Raw genomic sequence first — 26745 nt, forward strand, 5'->3', positions numbered from 1 at the left:
TTCTCTCAGATTGAAGAGGGGGAGGTTTGCAGTTCGGACTGTCGGTGAAGAGCAGCGTTTCTCCGCTAGGAATGGTCTAATTACTTCTTTTTTTTCCCTCCAGAGTCTATTTTAACACCGCCTTAGAAGAAAAAAGACGCTTATCACGGTGGGGCCTTTGTTTTTCCTTTTTCCCCCGGATACTTTGTTAGACTGAGTTGAACAAACTTTACCGAGTTTCCCGAAGTGAGGAGCGCGGATTTCATCGCGTGCGAGAGGGGATAAAGGGATTTACCGACAACCAGCCTCACTCGCTCGGTGTCTGCGGACCCGGCTAGCTTCGGTAAGGTAAAAAAAAAAGTCGGCGCCAGAGCTGAAATAATAAGAACTGACCGAGCAAACACTCGTTGGTTCGTTTATTTTTTTTTTGGGGGGGAGCAATTATCGTGGCTCTACGAGTGGGGCGACATTGTTTTTTCTTTCTTTCTTTCTTTTACAGAAGTTTGTCTGAAATATGCGCAAACTTGTTACCTAAACATCGATAGCCCGGCGCGTGAGTGCTTCGTTTTTTTATTTTGGGGTTTTTTATTTATTTATTTTTTCTTTGTGGAAGTTTTTCTGCATCCAATCTCAGCTGAGGACTCTCCCTTTTCTGACCAAGACTGGCTGTTTCACGGCTGCCCGCCATCAAGGTGATCTGCTACCTTTTTTTTAATGTATTTATTCCTTTCAATTGGCTCCATTTCACTGTTTGTTTACTAGTTAAAGGGGTTAGCCATTAAAGTACCGAGTTGATGTGATTAAAGGAGTTAATTTGGCCAAAAAAAGTCGCATTTGTTGGAGACAACTCAAAGTTTATCCCCAGCCAGTCCTGTTTTCTGTCCCCTTTAACAAAAATGAAACGAGTTCATCTCACACTGAAGAGAAAGCACGGCATGACATGGCTCATTGGGTCTTATTGAGTCTTTGTTGTCTTCAGAGCTGTATTTAAATGTGTTTTGTAAATCTTGAACTCTTGACTACCCCCCCAGCCCCAGACAACCAGTCAGAGAAGCTCCAGAGAGGCTCGATTCCCCCACCCACCCAGGAATGATGTCAAGTTGTGTCTTTAAAACTCTTGCTGGACGTCCCTCGGTGATCATTGCCCCATCTCATGAAGCCTGGGCATAATGAAGGGCCAGCCCCGATGTTATGTAAACCTCCAAAGGTTGTGTTTTAAGACGGGAGGGGAGAAAATGAGCGGTTAAAAGGAATCGGCATGTTTGCAGGGAGTTCACCAAGGATTTTCTTTTTCTGAAGTGTGTAATGAGAAGTGGAGACTAGTTATGCCTTTTAATTTACCTTCTCCCCTAACACTTGAGCTGCAGTGCTTTGATTAATGGAGGGTTCAAACGCTGTCTCAACCCCCCTAAACAAATCGCCCCCCTTTTTTTGCAAATAAATGCACAAGAAGAAATTCAGGGGTGAGCCATTTCTCCCAGTTGTTGCAGCTCTTGGCAGATTTTTTTCCGGAGTTCCTTGAAGTACTGTCTTGTTTTTTTTTTCAGCTCTTCAGCTCTAAGTGGCAGAGCATCACATGAAATTGATTGCCTTTACATTTTAGTAGAATCACATGACACCTGGTATCCTGTTACGACATGCTGCTTCAGACTGTGTGGCTGTGAGGAGCAGGAGGAGGAGGAGGAAAGGGAAAAAAAAAGACAAGTGAGGTGTGTGTTTTTGTGAAAACAGTAGCCTGGGGGGGAGTGAGAGGAATGGTCTAATGCTCCTGTGTCTGCCGAACTGCAGCCATGTGCAGACTTGGCCTGCGTCTGGCTACAAGCGCAGACTACAGTGGGAAGGTGGCGGTACAGAATCAGGGAGCCGAGGAATTTTCTGCACGGATGGCAGTGAACAGTAATTACGGCGCCGGCCGTGTTATGGGTTAGGCCTGTAACCTTTGTCTTTGTGTAATGAGAGAGGCTGAATGTGTCTTGCATGCTCTAATCAGTTTAGTCTAACCCCCCTCCCCTTTTTTCAGTTTGGCTGATTTCCAGGGGAACGCTTTCATTTCTTCCAAGCGTAGGGATGACAAGTGGGATTCTGTCCCGGACGTTTAATTGTGCTCCCCCTTTCTTGTAGAGCATTAAAATGTCAACTGCTCTCGCCAGAGTATTTATGGCCATTTACTTTTCATGAGCTAATGATCGTTCTCTTCATATCAAACTTTATCCAGAGAAGGTGTCGCAAGTGGAATCAGGAAAGTTTAAGCACCAAGTTAATTTCTTGAACAGGTGTTGGCGATTACATTACCCCCGATTCCCTCGCTTGGTGTCTCCTCACCAGCACATAATTAAATAAAATTTGGTTTAAATGAGGAGCATATCTATTTTTTACCCGTGAGTGGATGTTTGAAGGGATAGTCTTACTTGCTGTGTGAGCTCCTTGAATGGCCTTGGTTCAGAGCGATTGAGTTTAAGTATCAACGAGCTAACGGCTAGTCCAAACGCAGCCAAGACCATGGTGGGTTGCTGCCACCTTAAAACAACTCCAATCTTATATCCCTGTCAGTTTTCCACTACATGGTTCCTAACGTGAAGCTTTATGGTTGTTTGCGAGCACAGAGAACAGCAGCAGTGAGCTGTAAAGCTTCTTCTGCAGCCTGGGTGCAGCCTGGGGGCGCTTCTGGCAGGAGTTTCATATTTCTGCAGAAATAAGTGTTTTGTGAAGTTGGTGGTGTTTTATGAGCTTAAATAGTGTTTGCATGAACAGCTTTGAAAGTTTAAAAATTCTAGTTTTAGGACTGTAGGAAACCCACTTTGGTTGGAGCTGCTTCTGGACTAGCCGTTAGCTTGTCAGTGCTGTTGCTGTTTCACAATTTGGTTTGGGGAAAAATGGCCGCAAAGACAATCTGTCTTTCAGCTGCCTCTGACCATTTACAAACCACTAACGGAGCCGGCTACGTCCCGCAAAGACGTGAGCTTTCAGAAATGAAACGAGCTTCGGGGAACAGAAACCGGCGTGGAGCAGAACTCAGCTGATCTGGTGAGGAGCGCTGCATATTAAACGTGTAGCAGACCATTTACAAAGCATGAAAAACAAACTCAGTTTTGCGATTCTCTTTGTAGTTAACGAACTTGCTGTGCGTCATCATCAAGCTTCTTGTCTGTAATGAATTTATTGTTGTTTTAGGCTTTTTAATCCTGCAGCCAAGTGATCCCACAGACTATAAGTCACTACATCTTATTATTGAACCTCAAAGCCATCTTATCTTTTCACGTTGATTGTTACGGCTCCGTTACTACCTCGCTTGGTGTTTGCCTTCAACCCCCTCATGCTGCTTCAGTTCATTCAGAAATCAGAACAAGATGGCCAGAAATTGTCTAAGTCCTGGCTCTAAGTGTTTTGTGAAAGCACCTAGACTTAAACTCTGTTTCTTCAAATTGCGGCTGTTCAAAGAGCTGGCATTATGGTATGGTGCAGCTGATACTGGTCCTTGTAGTCACGATTCAGATTCACTCCTTTATAATTTAGATGACTTAAAACCTCAAAATTGTGAAATTGAGCTTTAAATTGTGATTAACAGCTGCCTTATCACTTCAGCTAACTATCCACATGAAGACATGTCAACAGAAGCAATATGTTTGTTAAAAACTTTGTTTATATATAAAGCACTTTTATTTTACAAAACAGTTTGTTTTTACTCTCACAGACTATATATAACTTACAGTCAATACTCTCACATAAAACTTTGAGGAACTTTTTTTCTTCCCCTAAAATTCCAAATAAATGATGTGCAGGCAGTTTTTTAAGCATCTTAGTAAAACATTAAACATTCAGTTGAATGGAAGCAGTTTTTGCTGCATGTTTGTTAAAATCTGTTGATATAAATTGTGGGTAATTTATTGTTTAATTGTTAAAATTGGATGAATCCAACAATTAATGAGACATTTTCTACTTGTTTCGGTTTCTCTTTGGTGTCTTTTTGTTGTTGAGTAAAGAAAGGCAGGAAGATGCATGAATCTTTAGGTCTCAATTTACAAATGTTCCCTGGTTTCATGATGAGTGTGCTCCAGGAGATGACACAACGGCCCTGTGTGCTTGTGCTCCCGCGAGGGTGGGATGTGACACAACGTTCTGTCACACTTCTAACAAAAATCCTTCCTCGTCCTAGAAGTGCCGAAGACTGATGTGGCGATGAGGGCCGGAGGCAGACCCGGTCAGCTGCTCTCTGTGGTTGTGTGGCAGCAGAAACACTTTCCCAAACTCTGACTCACGGCTTACAGAGCAGAGATGACCGAGCGTCTTTATTCCCCTTCGGACCACCCCTCGACCCAGCTCAGCTGCTGGAACACTGGGCCATTCTTGGAAAGTGAAATTGAATTGGTTTTGAGGAGAACACAATAACTGTTTTAGAAAGGAACATTCATAAAGTGATTGTCCTAAAAGGAATAACAACTGCATCTGAGCAGGACTTTGTGTGGAAATCAAGCCGGCATTTCCTTAATCTAGAGATGTTGTTGTTGTTTGCACAATTGGCAGAATTTTGTATTTGTTTGTAACCTCGTCCATGAGGCCTGTGTTCTCAGGCTTGGATTTCTTACAAAATCTCAAGGGAGCAAATGGTTGTGGGGGGTCATTTTGGGTTTGGGAACTAAAAACAACTGTTAGGTGATAGATCTCTTGGTATGGAAATGATAGTCAGGCAGTTCTCCCTATCAGAGTATCACATAGCAGTTTTAATATATATTTTTTTGCCTGTAATAAATTCTTAAAGGCCGTGGGGGTGTTATGCCACTTATGGCCAAGTGTTAATCTTTGCGGCCAGATGCTCCTGAAGTGATGATTCAAGCAGATGTGAATGTGAAGCTCGTTTTCTTTTCTTTTTTTTTGAAGGGCACTGTGGATCCTTCAACTTCAGCAGAAGGGAGAAAACAAACACCAGTGTACAACGACCTCCTTCAAGTTTAGATCTTCGTAGTTTCAAAGTTTTGAACATGTCATTCTAGAGAAATTCTAGAGAAATAAGCAGGGTGTATCTTTTTTTGTCTAAGCTATCAGAGTAAATCGGGTCTTCTGCAGTTTCTTATCTGTGTTTTTGTACAAGCAGGCATAAATGCTGAAGCACCTGCCTTGACTTTTTGTAAACATGCTTAATATTTTCTTTCTTTATGGGAGAGGAAATTATTTGTTTAGAAAGATATATGCTGCCCTTCCAGTAATTTAGATAATTTACTTTTACTGTGTTAAAGCCTGAAGTTATTCTTGTTTCTCAAAATGTATCTGCCCTCATTATGATTAAAGCAAATGTATTGGAGGGCAACCAGTAAAGCTTTTCTATGGCCATGGGTTCTCACAGAATGAACTTGTTTATAGAAGTGATGTTGAATTTTCTTCCCTTGGGAACCAGACTGACTTGCCTTTCTCTAACTCCTCCTTCTGGTCCAGTATTTCAATATCTTTAATAAAAGCACCTGTGTTGATTTGGAGAAGCAGAGCTTTGATTTGGAGCTTCCCTGTTCAGAACTGCTCTCTATATTCTGTGCACATTATATAAATAAACCTGATTGAGTGATTTCATCTAACAGTGCCTGGAAATTCTTTTATTGTTGCCACAACAGTTTGGTGCCGTGACCCGGATCCCTCGACTGGACATCCGACCTGTAGAAATTAGGGCAGCCGGTGACTGATATACAACACTGGTTTTGTTTTTCCATTTAACAAAAAGGTAACATACAAACTCTTGCTTGGAAAAATCTAAATTGTGGGCTGATAAATCAGCCGAAAAACTGTATCCTTGGTCTTGACTCTTTTGTGATGTGATCAATAATCATTTTGCTTCCTTCTTGTCTTTGTTTTTAGCGGTGCACTGTGAATGACGTGCAGCTAATGTCCCAGGGATCTGAATGGAGTTGCAGTCGTGTAAAAGCCAATGGTCGTAGCTCCCTCAGCAGGATGCTGATGAGACCAAGTATACTTCTGTTTCTGGCTTTCTTTGCCCAAGTTTTAAGGACCCAGTGCCGGCCTGCTAACACTGATGAAGGTAAGTAGCCTTTATATCGTTAACTCTTGGCTTCACTTGCAGAGATTTGTTACTCTGGTTCTGTTTTTATTAATGCCCATTATCTTGGTATTGTTTGAACTTGAAAACATATCAGGTCTGGTTTATCTTGTCTCTTGCCTTGAGAAGCAGTTCGTTGATAAGCTAAGCTTTGTTCTCTGTACAGGAATGTCATCCTAACATGCTTTGGACTTTTGTGAAGTCTGTTCTTTGTATCGTCGGTGTTCTCACGTCACTCCCATCTGCTTGAGTCTGATTTTTTTTTTTGGAGTGCTCTTCTCTTTGTCAATCGTACCACGACTCTGCTTCTCAGTTAGTCCTTTGCTTTTCTCATTGGCTAAATTAACAAATTTGTCCTCCCGTTCTTATTAGAAGTGATTCAGAACAACTCTTACTGACAGAATTTATTGTTTCAAGGATGCGTTTTGCATCCGTGAGACCTACTGTAAGGAGTTTAGCCCTGCCTGACTGTTACACCAGTCGAGCTCTGAAAGGGGGGAGAAACAGCAGTGAAATCAAATCCTTAAAAATGTGTTTCTTGGAAACTTTCCAGCAGTGTAATAGCTCCTTGGGTTTGTGGGTAGATGGGTTTGGATGTTTACGCGCCACATTCGGAAGTGGAGAACAGCAAAAGAATATGATAAAGTTGAGCATTATAATTGAAGTAATTGAGCAAGAGGGTCTCTCTTGGGCTCCGAGCCCTAAAATAAACTTAATGTGTCTGTGTTTAAGCCAGCACTGGGACAGGGAGGAGTAAATGACTCCCATCTGTAGCCTGAGGGCTGCTCCACTACCTAGCAGTCCCTGCTTCTCTCCTCCTTTGTAATGAAAAGGTATTTGTTGTCACTGAGAGGAGATAACTATGAATTATCCTCTTCTTTTTTTTTAAGAATTAAAAAGGAAGCTACTTTAAACCCTTCCTTATCCTCAAGGATAGGCTTTTTGAGAAGTGTGTTTGTCTTCTAAGATGAGTCATAAATTTTCACTTGGGTGGGGGAAGTCTGATTCATTTACACTCAGTTCTCGATCACCAAATGGCCAGGTACTGTGTTCCTCTGTGCTTTTCCTCTCGCTCCCCCACTGACACTTTGCTTGGGAATGCCCCCCCCCCCCCCCCCCCCCCCCCCCCCCCACGCCCACCCNGAATGGCTTCAGCTGTCAGCAAACAATCGCAGCGGAGGCATTTGGTTGTGTTGCTTTTGTCTTGGGTGTAGAGACAAAATAGTTGTGTGGAAAAGTTCTTGGTTTATGTATGCTTCATTGTTTATTTTGTCAAACAAATTCAGTTCATTGAATTTCTGGGAGGGGGGTCATGTGGACAGCCAAAAAAAAAATCTCCTTTTTTTTTCTTGATAGATATTTTAACTATTTTTGTCAATCTGAGCAGGAGAGCTACTGAGCTTTCAACAGAGGGTTCTTAAAATGTAAAGCTGTCTTGAATACAACTCTTTTCACACAGAAACGGAGGGACGGAGCTCTGCTGACTCAAGTCTTTTCGTATGAACCCTCAATAGTTACTTTGTTTTTAGGCCTTTTCTTGAGTCCAACAACACAACATAGTGTCATTTATTCTTTCTCTCTCCTTTTTTAGTAGGAAAACAATAAAACTTTCTCACAAAGATAAAATAATTATGTGCAACTTATTCTGAAGATACAAAAAAGAACATGAATTGTGTGTGAAAACACATTTGTGGTGTTTTAAATGAACAATTGGAAGGGATTACGAATAATTATCACATTAGTAAAGTTAGCAAAACAATGCTTTTTTTTTAATTTAAGTTTTAATCCTGATGAAAAATAGTTTTTTCTGCATTCACATATATATTTAAATATCAAAATTCAGTTTGAAACAGAAACTAACAAGACAGACCAGAAAAATGTCAAAAGGTATTATCGCATTTTTATTCAAGAACTGTGAAACTAACGTCAGAAAAAATGATTTAGGAATCTGGGAGTCGTGTAATTTATGGTCCCTGGTGAATTTAATAAACAGAGCTGAGTATAGAAGCAATAAATCGGTCTATTAAAACCTCCCCTGACCTGGGATCGCAGATAAGGAAGGCCAACGATGCATGTAATCTTTGTGTAGAACGTATTACTCATTTTTGCTGGAGCTCCTCAAACAAGAAGCCTGTGTCTTTCCTTTTCGAAAACACAGTTACAATAGGGAAAAAACAATAAAATTTGAAAACTAGATGGCTTTGGTTTTACTGTGTTTGTCCATTACAGAAAGAAGGAAGCTAAATGTAGCAGAGCTCATTTGAAAGACACGGTAGCCTTGTTGCTCCCAAGTGCTAATCCACGCTGATTGTCAGCGGCTCATTTAAGAATGAAAAGCTTCTCCACTGGAGTGTTTTAAAGGAAGGGCACTTTCTCTTTGAATGAGTTTGGTGCTTGCTAATGTTGTTTTTTGTTTTTTTGCTTCCTGCCAATGCTGCCTTTTGTTTCCCATCAGTCCCCTCCTGCACATCACCTACCCCTTTTCACACTGAAGTAGTCAAATTAGCAAAGGAAACTCAGCATAGCCAATTTTTATTTGTGTGTTTCCCAACTAGCCCGACTTTTCCTAAATTCAACCATCAATCTGGTGAGTGCAGGAAATCCCAGAAGTCATTCACGCAGCATATTGCTTCCTATGTTGAAGCCAGAGAAAGTTCCTCAGACTGCCGCCAGCTTTTCTTTTTAGTTGGTCCTGGATTTAACAAACTAGCGCGTCCTCTTGCACCCACACTCCTGTTTCAGAACTCAGCGTGTCCTGCATCAAAATTCCTCTTGAGCTTTTTGTAATTAGGCAGATTATAAATGATGTCAATCAGTTATAATAAATGGTTGACTGCACCCATGTTAGAGCATTCCAGGTGGGCTGCCTCTGAAACTGGTTTTTAATCCATTTTAATCCAATTATAGTTGCAGGAAGATTAACTGACATGAAACATCCTCAGCTCAAATGAAGTATAAAAACATGGCTCTTCACTCTGAAGACGTGAATGTGTTTTTTTTTTTTGTGTGTGTGCGTGTTTTAAGAAAAGTGTTTGAAAGCATAATATGTATAGGCTAAGTAACTCTGGCTTATCTTTTAGCCGTAGTAGTTTGGTACTGCTTTGTCTAGTTTTAGGAACACTCTTGCTTGAGCACAAACGGTCCTCCTGGCTTTGTCTTTAATAAAGAAACAAGGAAATATAAGTTTTTATGGATGTTTTATGATGTCTGGAGGCAGAGCAGCAGCTGGGATGTTGACACGGTTTTATCATCTCCATGTTGCAAACAGGAACAGAAACATGCTGGAGTCTACATCCACATCCTGCAGACTTTGTGTTTAAGTTTTATGTCCAAGTCACCTGAAATAGGTGCATTTTAACCCATCCTAAGACTTTATTTAAAACAGTCTGAAGGTTTAACCTAAGACTGTTCTCTAAAACTTGTACCTGTTGCCTTTGGTTGAAATTATGGATTTGAAATCTTAAAATCTTTTATTTGAGATTTAAAATTTTTCAGATATTTTTTGAAATGCCAGACTTTTGGCCTTTGAGTTTAATATTTGTGTATTTATAAAAGGGTGATTTTGAGCCTTAAGGTAGAATTATACTCCACGAGAAGTGAAGAGGTTGGCTGTCGCGCACATGGTTGCAGGAAAAACAAATCCCATCATTTTGTTCTCCTTGGCGCTTTGACAGCCCTTTCTCGACACAAGGTGCGAGCAGAACTTTTTCTCTTACCAGTATGCGTCAACTATTGTGTGATTGGTCAGAACTTTGTTGTGAGTGTGTTTATGGGAACAGTGGTTGAACTCCAATTGCGTAATTTCGCTAAAACTGCTCCGCTGTGGAGCAGCTAGCAGAGGCTGATGGAGAATACAGCCATCAAACCTTATAAACTTATAAGATAGTCAAATGGCGAAGAACTTGTGGTTGGAGTTGACACAAATATTGTCCACGCGGAGACAAAGACTCCGTGGCTGTGCTGGCCACGAGGAAGTGCGCCTCGGCTGGGTAGCCTAGGAACCCGTTCCCGTCGTTCGCTTGTTCTTGTCCACCGACTGTCGGCGCTCTAGGAGGAGGGAGGGGCTTCTCAGAAGTTCTGGCTGCAGTTCTTGTGGAGTGTAAAATGTCCATGCGAAAAAAAAGAATGTCTCACAACCACGTGAGACGTATTAATCAGCCTTTACGTAGCATCAGGTTTGACAGATGGCAGCACACTACAGCTGCTTTATAGTTGGAGAAGAGAAACAAACTCGTTGACATGTTTAAATGTGTTAAACCCCAAAATTGTAAAATTTCAGTGTTGGTGAAGTCCCTGTGACTTTAATAGTTAGAAATCTGATTGTGTGTGGCATTCCATTTGTAAGTATAGCTTTAATAATTACCAACTAACCTTGTGTTGTGCTCATTCAGTATGTTTTATCAACACTGAAGCAGTGCAGGAATGCCTTTTAGTAACAAAGTTTATTGGCTGTATTTTATCTGTTGTTTGTGTTTGTCTGTGAACGTAAACAGAAAAGTATGCAGAGGCATATTTAGGTATACTGTTTAATTACATCTCTAGCTTCCTCTCAAATTAAACTAGCAATTATGATACTTGGACTATCACTAGAATTCTCTTAAATGCTGATTACGTAGATCCTCAGTCCTCCAGGACATCGCAAATCCTAAAAGTTTAAAATCGGAGCAACTGCACTTCTTTTCTGAAGTAAACTTCAGAAAAGAAGTGCAGTTGCACTTCCAAAAAGTCTTAAAAGACTTTTTGCTTCACATTCGAGAGGCTTTCTCTGTTCATAACTTAAATGTGGGAAATTGCAAGCTTTGAATGATGAAGAGATAAATAGTGCATACAATTTACTGAGTTAATAATACCATTTCTGGGATAGTTTAGTCTGAATAACATTGAGAGGCCTTACAACAGCTCCTTTTTAAAAAGGCAGCTAACTCTTGACTGCTTTGAATCGCATCTCCTCTTTTTATTTTCCTGCAAGGTCTATTATTTTGAGATGGCTGGCACTAAATAACCCTTAGAGTTCGTTATCATCAAATTAAAAAGTGTAAAGTATAAAAAAGCCTTTGAGTTCATGTTGGCCCACACAACCAAGCTCAGGCTACAAACATCAAAATTATAAAAAAATGCTTCACTTGGAGTTTCATTCATCATCTACAATTTAATATTAAGCGTTTAGGCTTTTAGACATTGGTATTATTTAAGCACAGGTCACATTATAACCAGGCCTACGTTCGTGCAAGCAGTTCATTACACAACATAATAACCAAGTAATCAGTAAAATACTGTTCTGAAGTTATGGTTGATTTGTTTGATCATATATCAGCTCCATGTCGGTGTGGAAAGCAAAGGAGGAATCGATATGCTTGTTATTTATAAGTATGTGGCAGCTGTAGAGGAAAAACCTGACTTCAGACTTTCTAATATATGATTGCAAGCATGGGTTTTTCCTCTTCGTTATTGTCCGTTTTTTTTACATTTTAACAGCTTGATGTAGATGGGGTCTAAATGCTGCTTCTTCCTCTCCTACTTTGGCTTTGAGGAGAAAGTTGATCCTACCCCCTGGCCCCTTTTTCCTGCTGGGATTAAGGGCCTGTCAGACATATGCGATCCAGGAAATACCTTTACTAGGCCCAAGTGGGGTCACCATAGCAACTGGCACTAGAACCTGCCACTGCATGCCCGCTCTTAGTCGCTGCTCTGCACATGCTCACTGACTTACTCCTCTTGTTTCCTCTTCCCCTGTATTGTTTGAAGTCCTTTTGTTGTCATGGTAGGAGGGATTAGCCAGGTTTGCTGATGTTGTCCTGATGTTATTCTGTATAGATGTGCTTCCTGTTGTGACCAGGAGGAAGTGGATTAAAAACACACACACAGTGTGCTTTGAAAATGGTTCAGAGTAATCTCATGTTGAAGGATTGTTCACCGTTATGGTATTTGATTATCTAATTCAATTTTTGTGTTGATGCCAAAGGGGCTGTGTAGGGAATTGGAAAAGAGGATGCACTTAAAACGCTGCCTTAAGGGACTTTGGAGAGGCTCTTTGGCTAAAACAGAACTATTAGCTGGAGGTGAAACAGTGTTCAACTAACAAACTGTTCAGACTATTAATTGAAAACATTTTAAACAAAAAGTCAAACATTGTTTCCAGCTTTTAAACGGGAAGATTTTACATAACCTTAAAAAGTTTGTCTTTACGGTATGAAATAATGCTTATAAGGATTACAAAAGTACAGAGTCACTTTGAGCTTTAGGATTTTTTTCCCCTACTGTTTTATAGAGGAAATAATTATTTGTAGGAGCTGTTTGGTCGACAACCTGGATGCTATTTAATCATTGCTGCTTATCCTCTGCACTGTTTAGATGAGGTGGTGTGATCCTAAAGCAAGAATTTCAAAGCAAGTTGGTCAGAGACAATCTTTACCTCTGAAACTAGACAAACAACAGCTCTGTGATGGACAGTGTGTCAGCGTAATTGGGTTAGCACCTCCTCCTACCAGTCTATGTAGTCATTTGGAACAACGGGGCTCAGGTGTCTCTCTTTTTAACACCTCCCATCTTTTCATTCCTTTAATCAGATTTCACCTTCCTTTCCCAAGTAGCTCCTTGCTTACCTGCGGCTTTGACTAATTTGAGATGCAGTTTAATTCTGCAAAGAGCTTGTATAGACGTGGTAGAGGGAAATCGAGAAAGTACTTTTATGTATTTATTAAAATTTTATTATATATTTTGTTTTACAGTACAAGTGCAGTTGTGTGGTTTAAACTTTCTTTTCCTTGTAAAAATCATTGTATTTGTTAAAGATTTACTTTATACAGTACATCTTGGTTTGGACAAAATATGAGTTCTTTTCATATTTTGCATACATGTATAGATGATTGTGTCTCGCCATTCTGTTTGTGAGATCCATATAGGTTCGACTGAGAGATGGAGTCAAAGTCATCTCTGATCCAGCCGTGGTTGTGTTCACACAACTAAATCATTGTCTGTTTAACACATGGGCACTGCTTCACTCCTTTTTATGGCACAGTACCGGCTTGCTTTTAAGGCTCCTGGAGTGGATGATTAAAGCTGCGCAGAATGTGTCATGAGTTGTTATGAAGTCGGTAACCAAAGTCCTGCTTTCTTTGTAGTCCCTGTGGAAGAAAAGCTGTTCACTCTCTATCCTGGGGATCGCCTGTATCTGAGCTGCGGTCCCAAGGATGCCCTTCATACTGTAAACTGGACCAAAGACCATGTTGCTCTTGTGGACGGAGAACACACTCGGATTCGCAGCGGACAGCTGGAGATTGAGACTGTGGAGCTAACCGACTCTGGCTTGTATGGATGCACGACCTTTGGCAACCATAGTGCCTACTATAATGTCACAGGTAAAGTCACAGACACTGGAAAATCGACTCTTTGTGGCCTTCTGCTGTCTTGAATTTTTTGTCTGTAGTCGCACGTTATCGTCCCATCAGGACAGTTGTTTAGTACCCTGCAGTTACTTATTTGTGAGCTGTTTATTTTGTGAATGTAATACATTATTTACTTTTTCCTGGCAAATTGTGGCGCTTGTTTTTAGGGCATTTTTTGTTGTGTACTCATCGACTTTTCAAGCAACGCAGACAGTGGAGAGAAAACAAGTTACATTTATTAATGACCCATATGAAGTAGCTGTCTTTAATCTATATCTGTGAACTGTAGGTTAGTTTTTTATTTTTGTCAAACATTCACAAGCTTTTACAAAAGGTAACACATGTTTGTTCATTAAGCAATTCCAACCAACAAATTAACCTTTACTCATTCAAAGATCTGATGTATTTAGCTTGGAACAAGTAAAGAGGTCATACTACTATTTGCATGTCACTCAATTTAGGCACAAATGTTCCTCTTTGCGTGTAGGTCTAAGAGTCTATTTTTATAACTTTAGGACCTTGAAATGTTGCTGCTTGTGATATAATATATCTCTTTCAAAACTGTACATGCATATACGGTTAATCGACTTGTTCTCACAAGACCTTTGTGCTCGCCAGTTGATACCTTGGCCTCATCCGAGGACGACGATGACGAGGAGGAGTCTTCATCAGAGGAAAACAAACAGTTGGCTAGTCAAAAACTGATGCGTGAGTGATAACATCTCCACACGTTAGCAAAGCTGCTTCAACAACTTTGGTTTCTGAGTAATTGTTAAGAATGCTCAATGATTTCAGAGCTTTATAATTCAATTATAGGCCTGCCGTGTGCGGGTCACTACTGGATGAATGATTTCACTCTGAATCATAGGATCTTTACTGCCTCAGTGACAGCTTTCACATGATTAATGTCCCTGCGGTGACTAATCACGGTTAACCTTGGATGTCCCCCAATTTGTCTATAGTGTAATTAAGATACTTTGGCTTTTTCATCCCTTTGCTACTTCCCGCTCAGCCAACAAAGAATCCAGTAGCTGCCAAGCATGAAAAGCTTGGCGACCTTGAGTTTGTTCCCTGACGTATTTCCCAATTAAATTTACACATCACAACTTGGCTGACAGCTACAGTTTCTTTTTTTCTTGTTTATTTACAAATATAAAATAGTCTTAATACTGCCAAACCTTAAACTAAAGTTGTAAAAAATATGTTTGAATTATCATGATTAAATTAAGCTTGAAGTCTAGATTAGACGGCTGTAGGTTTTACATACTTTTACATATTTTACCTGGTTAATTACCTTGTTATCCCATCAAATGAAGACTGCGGAGAAGCAAAAAGGACCTTTTTATGCTGAAAGCAAACTGAGTTTAAATACCACAAACATTCAACAACACAAGTTGAGATGATTTACACCTTAAAAAAAACAACCCTATTTAGCTCCTGGTCCTTGCAGTGAAAATAAAGATAATCGAACACAGTTATCAAAGACTCTTGCTCCTGGAAAAGGTGCTGTCCAAATGCTGTCCTGCTGTCCAAATGCTGCCCAGTTTTCCAATTACATCTAGTAACGATCCTGTGATTTAAGAGCATCCTCATTTATTTACTTAATTTATGTAGCACCTGTTTATATTGTCTGTTATTACAATGCTTTTATTGATGCCAGTAAATTAACAAGTGTATTTTTATTAATTTATGTAATTTTTCAGAAGCTATCCACTTGATTTTATTTGTGCTAATTGAAATGTTATTTTTTTTTATACAAAAAGCAACAAAACATGCATTTATTTATTTTTTTTATTAGCAATGGCTCCACAATGGGCTCACCCGGAAAAAATGTTAAAACAGCTTCACGCTGTTCCGGCCAGTAAGACGGTGAAGTTTCGATGCCAGGCCAGTGGCAACCCGACTCCAAATCTGAAATGGTTCAAGAATGGGAAGGAGTTCAAGAGAGACCATCGCATTGGAGGCTTCAAGGTCAATGATAATGTTTTTTTTTGTTCTTTTTATTAACACCAGCAAACACATCTTTTAATGAGATCAACCTCAGCTGCTTCACCACCGGTAGGGATGTGTCTGTAATCTCATCTCCACAGTGGATCGCTGCCCTCTCCCCTTGAGTTAGAAATGCTTTCTGCAATTGAAAAGGAGAGGCAAGTTTCACAGTTGACCTGAGAAACAATGCTTGTTGAAACCCTAAGCCACCAGAAGGAATGTTGTGCCACAGATATACCTGTAGGTGGGCAATTCTAGCCACCCGTTTGACTGAAGAAAAACACTGACTGCCCTCATTCCAGGTGTCACTGATCATCAGCTCTGTAATTACATCCATGCAGTAGTGAATTTACTAAGATAGCCTCTGTAACATGTGATTACTGTTTGTGTCTCTGTGTCTTTGTTTGCTGACAGCCTGTATTCAGAGGTGTTAGTGGGTCTGTTTAGTTAGAAATGTAGATAAGATCGTTAACTCCAGTCTTTGGATTTACCTAACAGAAGCAGTAGGTTTGGGTTGTGGGTAGGATCTGCTGCTTTACTCTGTACTTCAAATGCCATCCTGATCTTTACAGACATTCCCTCAGGTGGTCTGCCTTTAAGAACTGGGCTGATCTTTATTTCCGTGAGTTGTTTGTTATTGAACTTCAGCAACTCAAAAGCATTAAAACTTCATTCATTCACAAGATTAACAACCAAACAAGAATCCTATATCCTTTTGTTAGAAACTGCATTCAGGGGTAGTTTCCCCACAGGTGTGGGATGCGTGCTCTGAGTCTAAAAAAGCAATCAACCTTCTTCCGCACGTCTGCTGTTCCCATCAAGGTGTGGGCTAATCCGGTCCTGCACCGAGTTTCCCTAGCCATCTCCCTCCGCAGCTGGGACACATTTAGGAGTTTCCTCTTAGCTGCCCCTATCTCCCTTAAACTTCCACCAAGCACAGCACATTGGACCATCTGGCTGCAGATTATTTTATATTTATTTTCTGTTAAGGTGCAAGGGTCTGCGTGAGCGTCTGAAAGACGTCCACCATCCCTCCCACGCTTTTGCTTTTATGACGGGGCCTCCATTGTTCACATTGTCTGAATGGAGACGTGCAGGAGTGATGGAGTAATGTAGACCACATGTGTATGAAGCCAAGCACAACACATCTGGCAGCAGGCAGCTGGAGTCCCTCATCACGTATTTTAGCTAAATGAGGGAGACTGTATGGCTCGGTCTGTGTGTGTATATGTGTTTGATGTTACCATTGCCTTAGAGGTTTGCTGGCTAATCACACACTGCCGGTCTTGGCAGATTTATGGAAGAAAAATTATAACATGTCTTGGGGAAAAAAGGAGTCAGCCGGTGCTAATAAGACAGGTCGGGGCACGTATATTTGAAACATGTACCTTTTTTCTGCAATTTTTGTTTGATTGGGCAAGGATCTGTTGATTTTAAAACACTGGCTACTCTCACAGCTGAAGGGTTGATTGTGTTATCTTGGTGTAATTTTTCATAATAGCCCCTTTAATCTTTCTCACTCAGTAAACAGTTCTTCTGGTGCTTATTTTTCCTCTTGCATTTAGGTCCGTGACCATGTGTGGACCATCATCATGGAATCTGTAGTACCCTCTGATAAGGGAAACTATACCTGTGTGGTGGAAAACCAATATGGCAGCATTAATCACACGTACCAGCTGGATGTAGTCGGTAAGAGTTAAAAATAATCAAGATGGTGCATTCCTTTCCAAGAAATCCAAGTCTTTGTTTAATCACCTGCTCTAGTTTTATGATAAATTAGTTAGGTAAAACATCTAAAAGTAACATAACAGATTAAAGAACAAAGTGATCCCTGTCAAAGTTTCAGTACTCGTGCCTTTTTGTCACAGTTTTGATAAACTTGTTGAGTGATGGATCTGTGTAGAGGAGAGAAGTAATTACTCCTCTTGGGCCTGCCCTCTGACTCGCTCTTGTGCCGTTGCTCTTATAAATCAGTCCCACTTCCTCCATTGCTGCTGTCCCCTGGGCTTTCCCCGTTTCAAATAGAGGTCTAGGAGCACTGAGTGTGTTTAGTTGGAGGAAACTATGATTACAAGTGCTTACTAAGTGCTGAAGGATGTCACTGTCAGCGAGGCCCGTACAGTTGACATTCTTCCAGGGTTTTCTTTGGCTGCAAGTTTACTTCAGAGAGTAATTAGTCATCAAAATAAAGCCACGGGACCTTAAATATCCAGCAATATCTCCAGCCTCCGTCTGACAAAGGTTTTATTTAGTTAGTAATCAGTCAGCCTTGTGTACTTTACATATATTGCGCATTTGTTTGTCTTTAATGTTGAATCTGCTTTACTGTTTTCCATAATCTAAAACTAACATTTCTGCTCCTTTCTGTTGTTGTGCAGAGCGCTCTCCCCACAGGCCAATCCTGCAGGCTGGCTTGCCAGCAAACCGCACAGCAGTGGTAGGCAGCGATGTGGAGTTTGAGTGCAAGGTGTTTAGTGACCCTCAACCTCACATTCAGTGGCTGAAACACATAGAAGTTAATGGGAGCCGTGTTGGAAATGATGGTTTACCCTACGTCCGTGTCCTCAAGGTAGGAGCTGTCTGTGTTCGTTTCTTTTCAGTTTTAGTGATGCTTCTTGAAACAGAAGATTTTAACAATGAAGGATTTGTATTTGTTTTTATTTATTGCTTAGTCAATCTTTTGTTTGTTGCCCAGAACTGCTTGTGAAAAGAGTGTTGTAATTTCTGATTTTTATTTTGTGAAGCCTCTCACAAACCCATTGAAGGTCCTGCGCCGTCTGCCGTTTTTGTTTTGCTGTCCTGCACATGACTTGTTTTTTTTTCTAGCATTCAGGGGTGAATAGCTCGGACGCTCAGGTGCTCACCCTCTACAATGTGACTGAGGAGGAGAGCGGAGAGTATATTTGTAAAGTGTCCAATTATATAGGAGAGGCCAATCAGTCAGCCTGGCTGACTGTCATCAAATATGACCCGTCAGGTAACCACCACGCAGCAGCACAGGGACAACACAAAGGAAGCGTTTCTAGGACCACCTGGATAAACTAGAGTCTTATAACCGGAGACAACCTCAGCTGTTTCTCTCCTCCCTCCCTCCGTTTCATCCTTCTTCTCTCCTCAGAGCTCCTGACTGTAAATGACGCTATGGAAAATTCCCAGCAGAACAGTTGAAAGTGTTTAGTCTCAGGTTTATGTTGGACCCACTCTCATTCCTGCCCCATGCCTGTGCCTTGCCCTCCTAATAAGGGCCTCTCTGCCATCTTCTGTTACTCTTGCTTCCTTGCCCATCCAAATCATCTGTACACAACTCAGACTTTCTCATTCTCTCTCTCTTTTCATTTTCTGTTTCTGGTTCTTCTCTTCTACCCATGTTTATGCGTACCTCCTGTTTGTGTAGGGCTCGTGTTTGAGTGTGAGTGTGCCCTGTTCTGCTGGGGAGTTTTCCATGCCATCTCTTGCATGTAGAGATGAGACAGGTATTTTTTATGTGGTGATGGTGTGACCCAATGTGAAGTTCAGCAGAACAGATTCAACCTGACCATGTTTTTCCACTAACAGATACTGAAGGGCTCTTCCTGACAGAGTCCTCTGTAGGGTCTTTTGGTGTTTTACTTTTTGGGCAGATGGTGTTGGACTGAGGAGGAGAACGCTCCTCCATCCTCTTCCTCTTTCAGAATTCTTTGCTCATGGTCCCATTTCCCTCTTGGGCCTTGTTTGGTCTACTTCCTTTATTTTCTAGACTGCTGGCCTTAACACCACGGACAAGGAAATGGAAGTCCTTCAACTGAGAAATGTGTCTTTTGATGACGCTGGGGAGTATACCTGCTTGGCGGGCAATTCTATCGGGTACTCTCATCACTCTGCATGGTTGACCGTTTTGGAAGGTATCAGTGGTTCTGTCTCTCTCTCTCTTACGTTTTCAAATTTTCCTTTTTCCCAACCCAAGCCCGGCTATCTTCATTTGGCAGAAAAAAAGGTCTTTTCTGACTGTATTTTCTGGTAACAAATGTGAGAGGAAGCCAAGGCGCATACAAGTACTAAAACTCTCCCCTGTCTCTGAGCTCAGCATGACTCCAGCTCCATCTTAATTCTCAAGATGGGGTAGAGAAAAGAGGCATGCTCTGCCGTTTCTGCAATTAAATCAGCAAATGCCAAACAGCCCAAAAGCTATCTGGAACTTTTTAAAAAGTAAAAAAAAAAAAAAAAGAAGAATGTAATGTTCTTAGCCAGGTAGCTTAAATTTATAGGGTTGTTGGCAGCTCTGATTAGAATTCCCTTTGAACTGTCTCTTCTTCTCTTGTTTTTAATGGGTGTTTGCATTGAAATTGTATAAGGCTGATTTTCTTTGACAAGCACTGCAAATGACATGTATTGCTGATGTCATTTCCCACTGTGAGCACAGTGGCTGGCTTTGATAATTGGCTCTCTGCAGTGGACGTGTCTCATTCCTGAGGATACTGGAATGAACATTTCTTCAATTATCAAGCTACTTGTCAGTCAGCCTTTTCACACAGGTGTAACTCACTGGTGTTGTGTTGGTTCGAGGCGTACGCTTCAGGATGTATACTTGGTTTGGGATGCAACATGGAGTCCTTCTAGCACAAATAGTTTAGGATACTTTGTCATTTGCATGAGGCAACAGACCGTCAGTTCATTTTCCACTGACATAAATTACTGCAACTGGATATTTATTGTAATTCAACCAAAAATACAAGTAGAAAATTCTACATTCATGTCAGTTTTTAAAAATGTAATTGCTAAACTAAGATAATACTTTGAGATATTATATCTACCACTGAAATTACTGTTGTGTAAATGTTCATTGAGAATAAATTCACTGATTTAAAAGTGTTCATGTAGGATTTATAGCTGTTCATTTAGAACGATTTTAGTTTCATGACAGACTGTAAGAAAGACACTTTTCATCTCTCTACTACGTCTGCTTTTGTATCATTTTATTTTTTTAAGAAAAGGCTCTTAAATTAGTCATTAGTGACGCTCACATGATTAAAAACTGTTGGTAGACTAAACTATGACCAGAATGCGTGCAGTGTTAGTATCTCAGAACTGGCTCCTGTGCACAAGGCTGCGTCTCAAACCAGAGTGTATTCCAAACAAATATTTTTTCTGAAGCGTTACACCCATTCAGCTGGTTTGAATAAATGTTGGTGTTTTCACTGAGTGGGAGGAAAAAAACAAGATCTGAATTGGACCCTTTTTTTTTTAAACGCAATAGTGTTTTTTTTTTTCTGCAATGCACTATGTAAGAATGATATTGCAAACAACCAACACATAAAATTAGTTATTGTATGAGTCGAGTCGAACAATAAAACCGTAGCACTGAGCACATGCCTTTTTTGGTGTGCTGCTTCGGCCGTACCAGTACACATGAAATGTTTGAACAATAAAATAGTGTGTGATGTATTGATAGTCTAAAAGTCAGATCCTTGGCCTATTAAACCTTTTTATTAATTGATTACCTCAATGCGAAAGTAAGTCTTTCAGTCATAAAAATCAAAGGCTCTGGCTTATAGACATTGCACAGTGTTTGTGAGTGTGTGTGAAGGGGGACGTTGGTTTTGTGCTGCTGAGAGCTTGTTTGTGTACTTTGGTGTAATTATTTCACGATAGCTTACCCTACCCCTCCCTGCCTCCTGTCACCCTGCCCCCCCTCCATCTAGCAGCCACACCATACCCACCTGCCAGCGCCACCTACTTGGAGGTGGTCATCTACTGCGTGGGCTTCTTTATCATCGCCACCATGGTTGCCATTGTCATAATGGTCAAGATGCGCTCCTCCTCAAAGAAGAGCGACTTCAACAGTCAGCTGGCTGTCCACAAGCTGGCCAAAAGCATCCCCCTGCGCAGACAGGTAACAGAAAGTAGATAGGGGGTTTGGCACTTTTATACTTTCTTCCCTTCCCTTCTGTAATTTGTTTCTTTTTTTTTTCAAATGCAAAGCTTTTAATTAAACAAATTCTTGTTTGATTTGTGCACATTTCAACAGCAGATCTTGTTGGTGTTGTCAAAAAAAACGTGTATTTGCATAGTTCTCAGGTTTATTAAATGCGGATGGTCTTTGACATTGGGCAAGTTTGAGTATTTGAGGAGTACTAAAACTAAACTACACCAGTGTTGTTGTTTTCAGGAAATACAGCAACCACGTAATTATATTCACTTCACTTCAAGCTCTATGAACTCCTGCTACTGGTGTCGGTTCCACTTTGAGAGGAGTAATGTCCCTGTTTCTTACCTCAGGTTTCAGTGGACTCAAGCTCCTCCATCCACTCAGGAGTGATGCTGGTCCGTCCTTCCCGCCTCTCCTCCAGTGGAACTCCGATGCTGTCTGGAGTATCTGAATATGAATTACCTCAGGATCCTCGATGGGAGCTTCCCAGGGATAAGTATGTTTAAAAAGAAAACACAAAAATAACTTAAGACAATGTATTACCAACTTATGGCTAATTCCTAGTGACTCAACACTTTACTACATCCCCTTTTAGACATGAACTAGTTTTCATTATTCAGGGAGCATCTGAATGTGTTTGTCATGTCTGAATGCAACATTTTAACAGTGGAGTGTGGCCTGGTTAGATTTTATAGCATGTATTCCTTTCAACACAAATTAAATTTTAACTCCTGCCATTATGTCAAAATCCACACACACAGCAATCAATTAGGCTACTGGACAGGTGTTTAGAGAAAATGAGCAGACTGCGTGTTTTCAAGTGGACAAATAAAGTAGCTGTTCAAACTTTGCCCGTTTGTCAGTGTCTCATGTCTACGGAAGGGAGATTGAAATGTTTACTGTATTGATTGAGGAAACAGCTGCACAAGTGTGGAGATTGTGAGTTAGGCCACTCACCATCTCCTGTTCTGCTCACAGACTCGTTCTAGGAAAGCCACTGGGAGAAGGCTGCTTCGGTCAGGTGGTGATGGGGGAGGCTGTAGGTCTGGACAAAGAGAAGCCGAATCGTGTGACCAAGGTTGCAGTGAAAATGTTGAAATGTAAGTTGTTGTTTTTTTTTCCTGAAAAGTTAGTGTACGGTAAACTTGCTGCTACGGATGCTGAAACTATTTGCTGAGATGAGTTTGTTAATAAGTGACTCGCAGGGAGGAAAGTCTTCAGTGAACAGAAACTGGTTAAACAGAAGCTCCATGTCCGGCTTTCAGGGACAATAAAAGCATTGAACTGGGATGAACAGTTTCCTCTGCTGGATTCCTGCCATTGTGCAAATGGAAGAGTGGAGTAAAGATTTATGAGAACCCTCGACATCCCATATAAAATGGTGTTCATTAAACTGCTAAGAGGAGTGACGATAAAGCAGAAGTAGCATTTATTGTCTGTACTTTAAGTGCTTGTCCCCAGGGTGCACGGTACAGACAACAAACTCCAGCCCGTTTTTACACAGCTGCAGTGTTGGTGTTTTTATTTTGCGAAGTCCTAGTTGTGAGGCCTTTTTTGGTCTTTCAAGCAGCAGAGTGTGGACTAATTACCCTTCTTTTCTAACCTTACAGCTGACGCCACAGAGAAAGACCTGTCAGACTTGATTTCAGAGATGGAAATGATGAAGATCATCGGGAAGCACAAGAACATCATTAATCTGCTGGGAGCCTGTACACAAGATGGTAGGATAAGACGAGTAGGGGCCTGATACTGACCCCTGGTTGGCCCAGACCAATACACACACACACACACACTCTCTCTCTCACACACACACACACACACACACACACACACACACACACACACACACACACACACACACACACACACACACACACACACACACTCTCTCACACACACACACACACACACACACACACTCTCTCTCTCACACACACACTGTTGTTTCCCAGACAAGAGGGCTGCTGTGAGTCTTTGGACGATGTGTAGGAAAGCGTGCATAAATGATTCTGATACCAGTTTCCGAGCTCGCAGCTCGAATCAGCCACAGCTGCTGTCCTTTCTCTCCAAACATCCTGACTTAAAAAAAAGAAAAGAAAACTAACCTCCTATAACTGTACAGTGTACATTCCCGCATTCTACTTTGATTGTCTGCACAATATTGGATTGATTTTTGAATATTTTTTTAACATCTCCCAGTAAGTGCTGTTTTTCTTTATAGCTGCATGTAGCTTTATTATCTAAAACTTCTCAGTTCAGTGTATTTGTGAGCACTGCTTCATCCATCACACTGACTTGCATTCACAATCTGCTTCCAACCACACCAAATAAATTTATAAATATGTCTTCATATAACCAGCTGACTTTTATACACGTCTGAAATATCTTGGAAAATAAGTTTAAAGCGATCTGCTAATGTAACTCTGTGGATGGAAAATAAGTCCAATTCAGAGCAAGTTCTCAAACTAAAAAGTTACAAAATAAACCTTTACTTATGCACTGTAAATGCAGGTTTTCTGCAGTTTTCTGTAGTTCTTACATGTACAGCAATTCCCTCCGCTCTGTAATCTCTTTTATAAATGTTAACTCCCATTACAACAGCATGAAGTATAAACCTACAAACTTTTATTTATTTATTCCGTTTTTCTTTTACTATTTTCTAGGTCCCCTGTATGTCATAGTTGAATATGCATCCAAAGGCAACCTGAGGGAGTACCTGCGAGCCCGGCGCCCCCCAGGCATGGAGTACTGTTACAACCCGGACCAGGTTCCTGTGGAGAACATGTCCATCAAAGACCTGGTGTCCTGTGCTTACCAAGTTGCTCGAGGCATGGAGTATTTGGCTTCCAAAAAGGTAACTACAGAATACGGCCACCAGACTATAATCTGACATGTTTACCTTTTTAGATTGGGAGTATTCAGTCAGTTCAGCCCTTGAGCCCCATTTCTGTGTGTTTGAGTTCAATCTTTATAACAGTATTTTTTTTTTTTTTTTGTTCAGTGCATCCACAGAGACCTGGCTGCTCGTAATGTTTTGGTAACGGAGGACAATGTGATGAAAATAGCTGACTTCGGCCTCGCAAGAGACATCCACCACATTGACTACTATAAGAAGACCACCAATGTGAGTATTCTAAAAGCTTGTTTTGGTTTCAAACAAAAAAGGTGTACATGTTAGTTTTACGGAGAACACGCCTCATATAAAATAGCTGCACACATTTTTCTCACAGGGTCGTTTACCTGTCAAGTGGATGGCTCCCGAGGCTCTGTTTGACCGGATATACACACACCAAAGTGATGTGTGAGTATCTTGTGCCGTTTGACGAGTTCATTCTTGATTTAGTGTAGGAAAATAAATGTTACAATCAAGACACCCGACTGTTCTCGTCTTCAGCTGGTCATTTGGGGTTTTGCTTTGGGAGATTTTCACCCTGGGGGGCTCTCCGTACCCGGGTGTACCAGTGGAGGAATTGTTCAAGCTGCTAAAGGAGGGTCACCGAATGGACAAGCCTTCAACGTGTACTCACGAGCTGTAAGGAAACACTGCACTCATCTGCAGACTGAACATCTCACTATAAGATAAAAGATTTCTCCCAGTTTTACTTTGATTTTTAAGCAAAAACAGTATTAAAAGTTGGTTCTTTCACCTCACAATCTCACTTCTGGCTCGGTCACATACTGTACCTCATCCTCAGTCCAAACAGTTGGCAACAATATTTACTTTACCCATGCTGTTGTAAACCGGACAAATTCCAGGTGCTTAGCAACACAATAATGTTTCCTGACAGTGTTTGTGTGACGACCAGTGAAATAAAATGCTAAGCAGCTCTGGGTGAGCTCCAGCTGGAACACATCGTTCAGTTTTGTTTGTCACCCACCTTCTAAAACTGAACGCCTGCTATTTGACCACCCCTCAGAACAATTTAATTTTCAAATAACAAGAGTTTTATTTTGAATCTTATGAACTCCACAGGTATATGATGATGAGGGACTGCTGGCATGCTGTTCCCTCTCAGAGACCCACGTTCAAGCAGCTGGTAGAGGACCTGGATCGATGTCTCGCCATGACATCCAACCAGGTCAGTCTCCCTTCTGTCAGTAAGCAGGGAAGCAGCAGATATTACAGGACAGTGTTGATTTCTTGTCCTTTTTTTTTTCTTTTCTTCTTATAGGAATATTTGGAGCTGTCCGTGCCTCTGGACCAATATTCTCCAAGCTACCCTGAAACCCGGAGCTCTACCTGCTCATCTGGCGAGGACTCCGTTTTCTCCCACGATGCCGGGGCGGAGGAGCCCTGCCTGCCAAAGTTCCCCCCTCACTCCAACGGGGCGGCCATTAAGAAACGTTGAAACCTCACTTTCATTCAAACAAACACTGACATTTCCTCTACTCCCTGCCTCACGGGGTTAGACTTGTACCCACATTTCCCAGAGACGAAGCTAAAGAACACTTCTCCTCTGAAAGAGATGGACTCGGAGACGCCACAGAACTCCTCGGACCACACGGACTGCCAATTGCAGCTGCTTCCCGGTTCTTAGCGGCGCCGATGTTTTGCGGGGCACTTTCTATTAACAAGAGTGGCAGTGTCTGGAGGGGAGGGGGGGCGGGTTAGACTCACTTTTCTTTTCACTTTGGGCATTCCAGTTTTTGGTCAGGAGAATCAAAGAGACGGACAAAGCTTGAGTCAGCTTTCGTTCTGTCTCCCTTCAAGCTCGTTTTATTCTCTCTAGAAACAAAATTCTGTTTTTTGGACCAAATCCATAGAAAACGCTACAGAGAGAGACGTGCCGCACCACGGTCCACTACATCATTCACTTGTAAATACAGTTAAAAAATTAAAAATATGAAATATATATTTACAATATACTCTTATTTTTATTACCATAATTGATTTATTGTCTTTTGTACAAGGATAATGTTGTTTGATCTATTTTCTAGTCTAATCCATAGGGACAGTTGTTACACAAGGGTGTTTAAAAGAAATTGCTGTGGATTATGTGGCCAGTTTTTTTTTTGTTTGTTTGTTTTTTTTCTACCGTTTTCCAGCCTTGATGACCCTGAATTCACTGATCAATGGCAAACATATATTGGGTAATACTTTTTTAAATGTAAATGCATTTCATTACACAAGTTGTTTGAGTTTTTTTTATTTCAAGCAAAAGATGAATTTCTAAAAAAAAATGTTTGCTTGGATGCAATGTGGGTCAAGATGGGGTTCGCTTCCAGAACGGCTGCAAGTATCCTTCGTCGGACACCAGGCTTGCTAAAAAATTGTCATCCGCTTCAGTTAACAACGTGCACTTTTCGCTGTGCGTGACCTTCATGTGATAAACTTTACTGTAAATGCTTCACCAGGAGTTACATTTGCTGTCGTCTGACGAAGCGTCGCAGAACACGTATGTCACCGTAAAAAGGATTACTTTAAATAAAATGTTATTGATAAACAA

General features: G+C 41.1%; 1 protein-coding gene across 10 annotated transcripts; it reads left to right on the forward strand.

Annotated features, from left to right (window-relative positions):
• fgfr1a (fibroblast growth factor receptor 1a) lies at positions 1-26745 on the forward strand. 10 transcript variants are annotated; one of them, XM_017435331.3, is made up of 21 exons: positions 1-322; positions 479-532; positions 593-671; positions 5580-5686; positions 5821-6001; positions 13141-13377; positions 14023-14112; positions 15203-15375; positions 16959-17082; positions 17772-17962; positions 18220-18370; positions 21072-21268; positions 21649-21794; positions 22277-22398; positions 22909-23019; positions 23962-24152; positions 24300-24422; positions 24529-24599; positions 24693-24830; positions 25272-25377; positions 25471-25647. In XM_017435331.3, the coding sequence occupies exons 5-21, from the start codon at positions 5848-5850 to the stop codon at positions 25645-25647; spliced, it is 2502 nt and encodes an 833-aa protein (XP_017290820.1). In that variant the 5' UTR covers positions 1-322; positions 479-532; positions 593-671; positions 5580-5686; positions 5821-5847. The 10 variants fall into 10 exon arrangements, with proteins under 10 accessions (XP_017290820.1, XP_017290819.1, XP_017290824.1 ...); XM_017435330.3 differs by lacking the exon at positions 479-532; XM_017435335.3 differs by lacking the exons at positions 479-532; positions 593-671 and having other exon boundaries at positions 21072-21262.

The sequence above is a fragment of the Kryptolebias marmoratus genome, linkage group LG1 (genome assembly GCF_001649575.2).
Source record: "Kryptolebias marmoratus isolate JLee-2015 linkage group LG1, ASM164957v2, whole genome shotgun sequence".
NCBI lineage: Eukaryota > Metazoa > Chordata > Actinopteri > Cyprinodontiformes > Rivulidae > Kryptolebias > Kryptolebias marmoratus.

Excerpts from the sequence above, each read along its gene's own strand:
- fgfr1a (XM_017435331.3), top strand. The coding sequence starts at position 5,848 with ATGTCCCAGGGATCTGAATGGAGTTGCAGTCGTGTAAAAGCCAATGGT. Across the intron at positions 14,113-15,202 it reads GGCTAGTCAAAAACTGATGC|CAATGGCTCCACAATGGGCT; the intron begins GTGAGTGATAAC and ends TTTTTTTATTAG. Across the intron at positions 21,795-22,276 it reads TGGGAGCTTCCCAGGGATAA|ACTCGTTCTAGGAAAGCCAC; the intron begins GTATGTTTAAAA and ends TTCTGCTCACAG.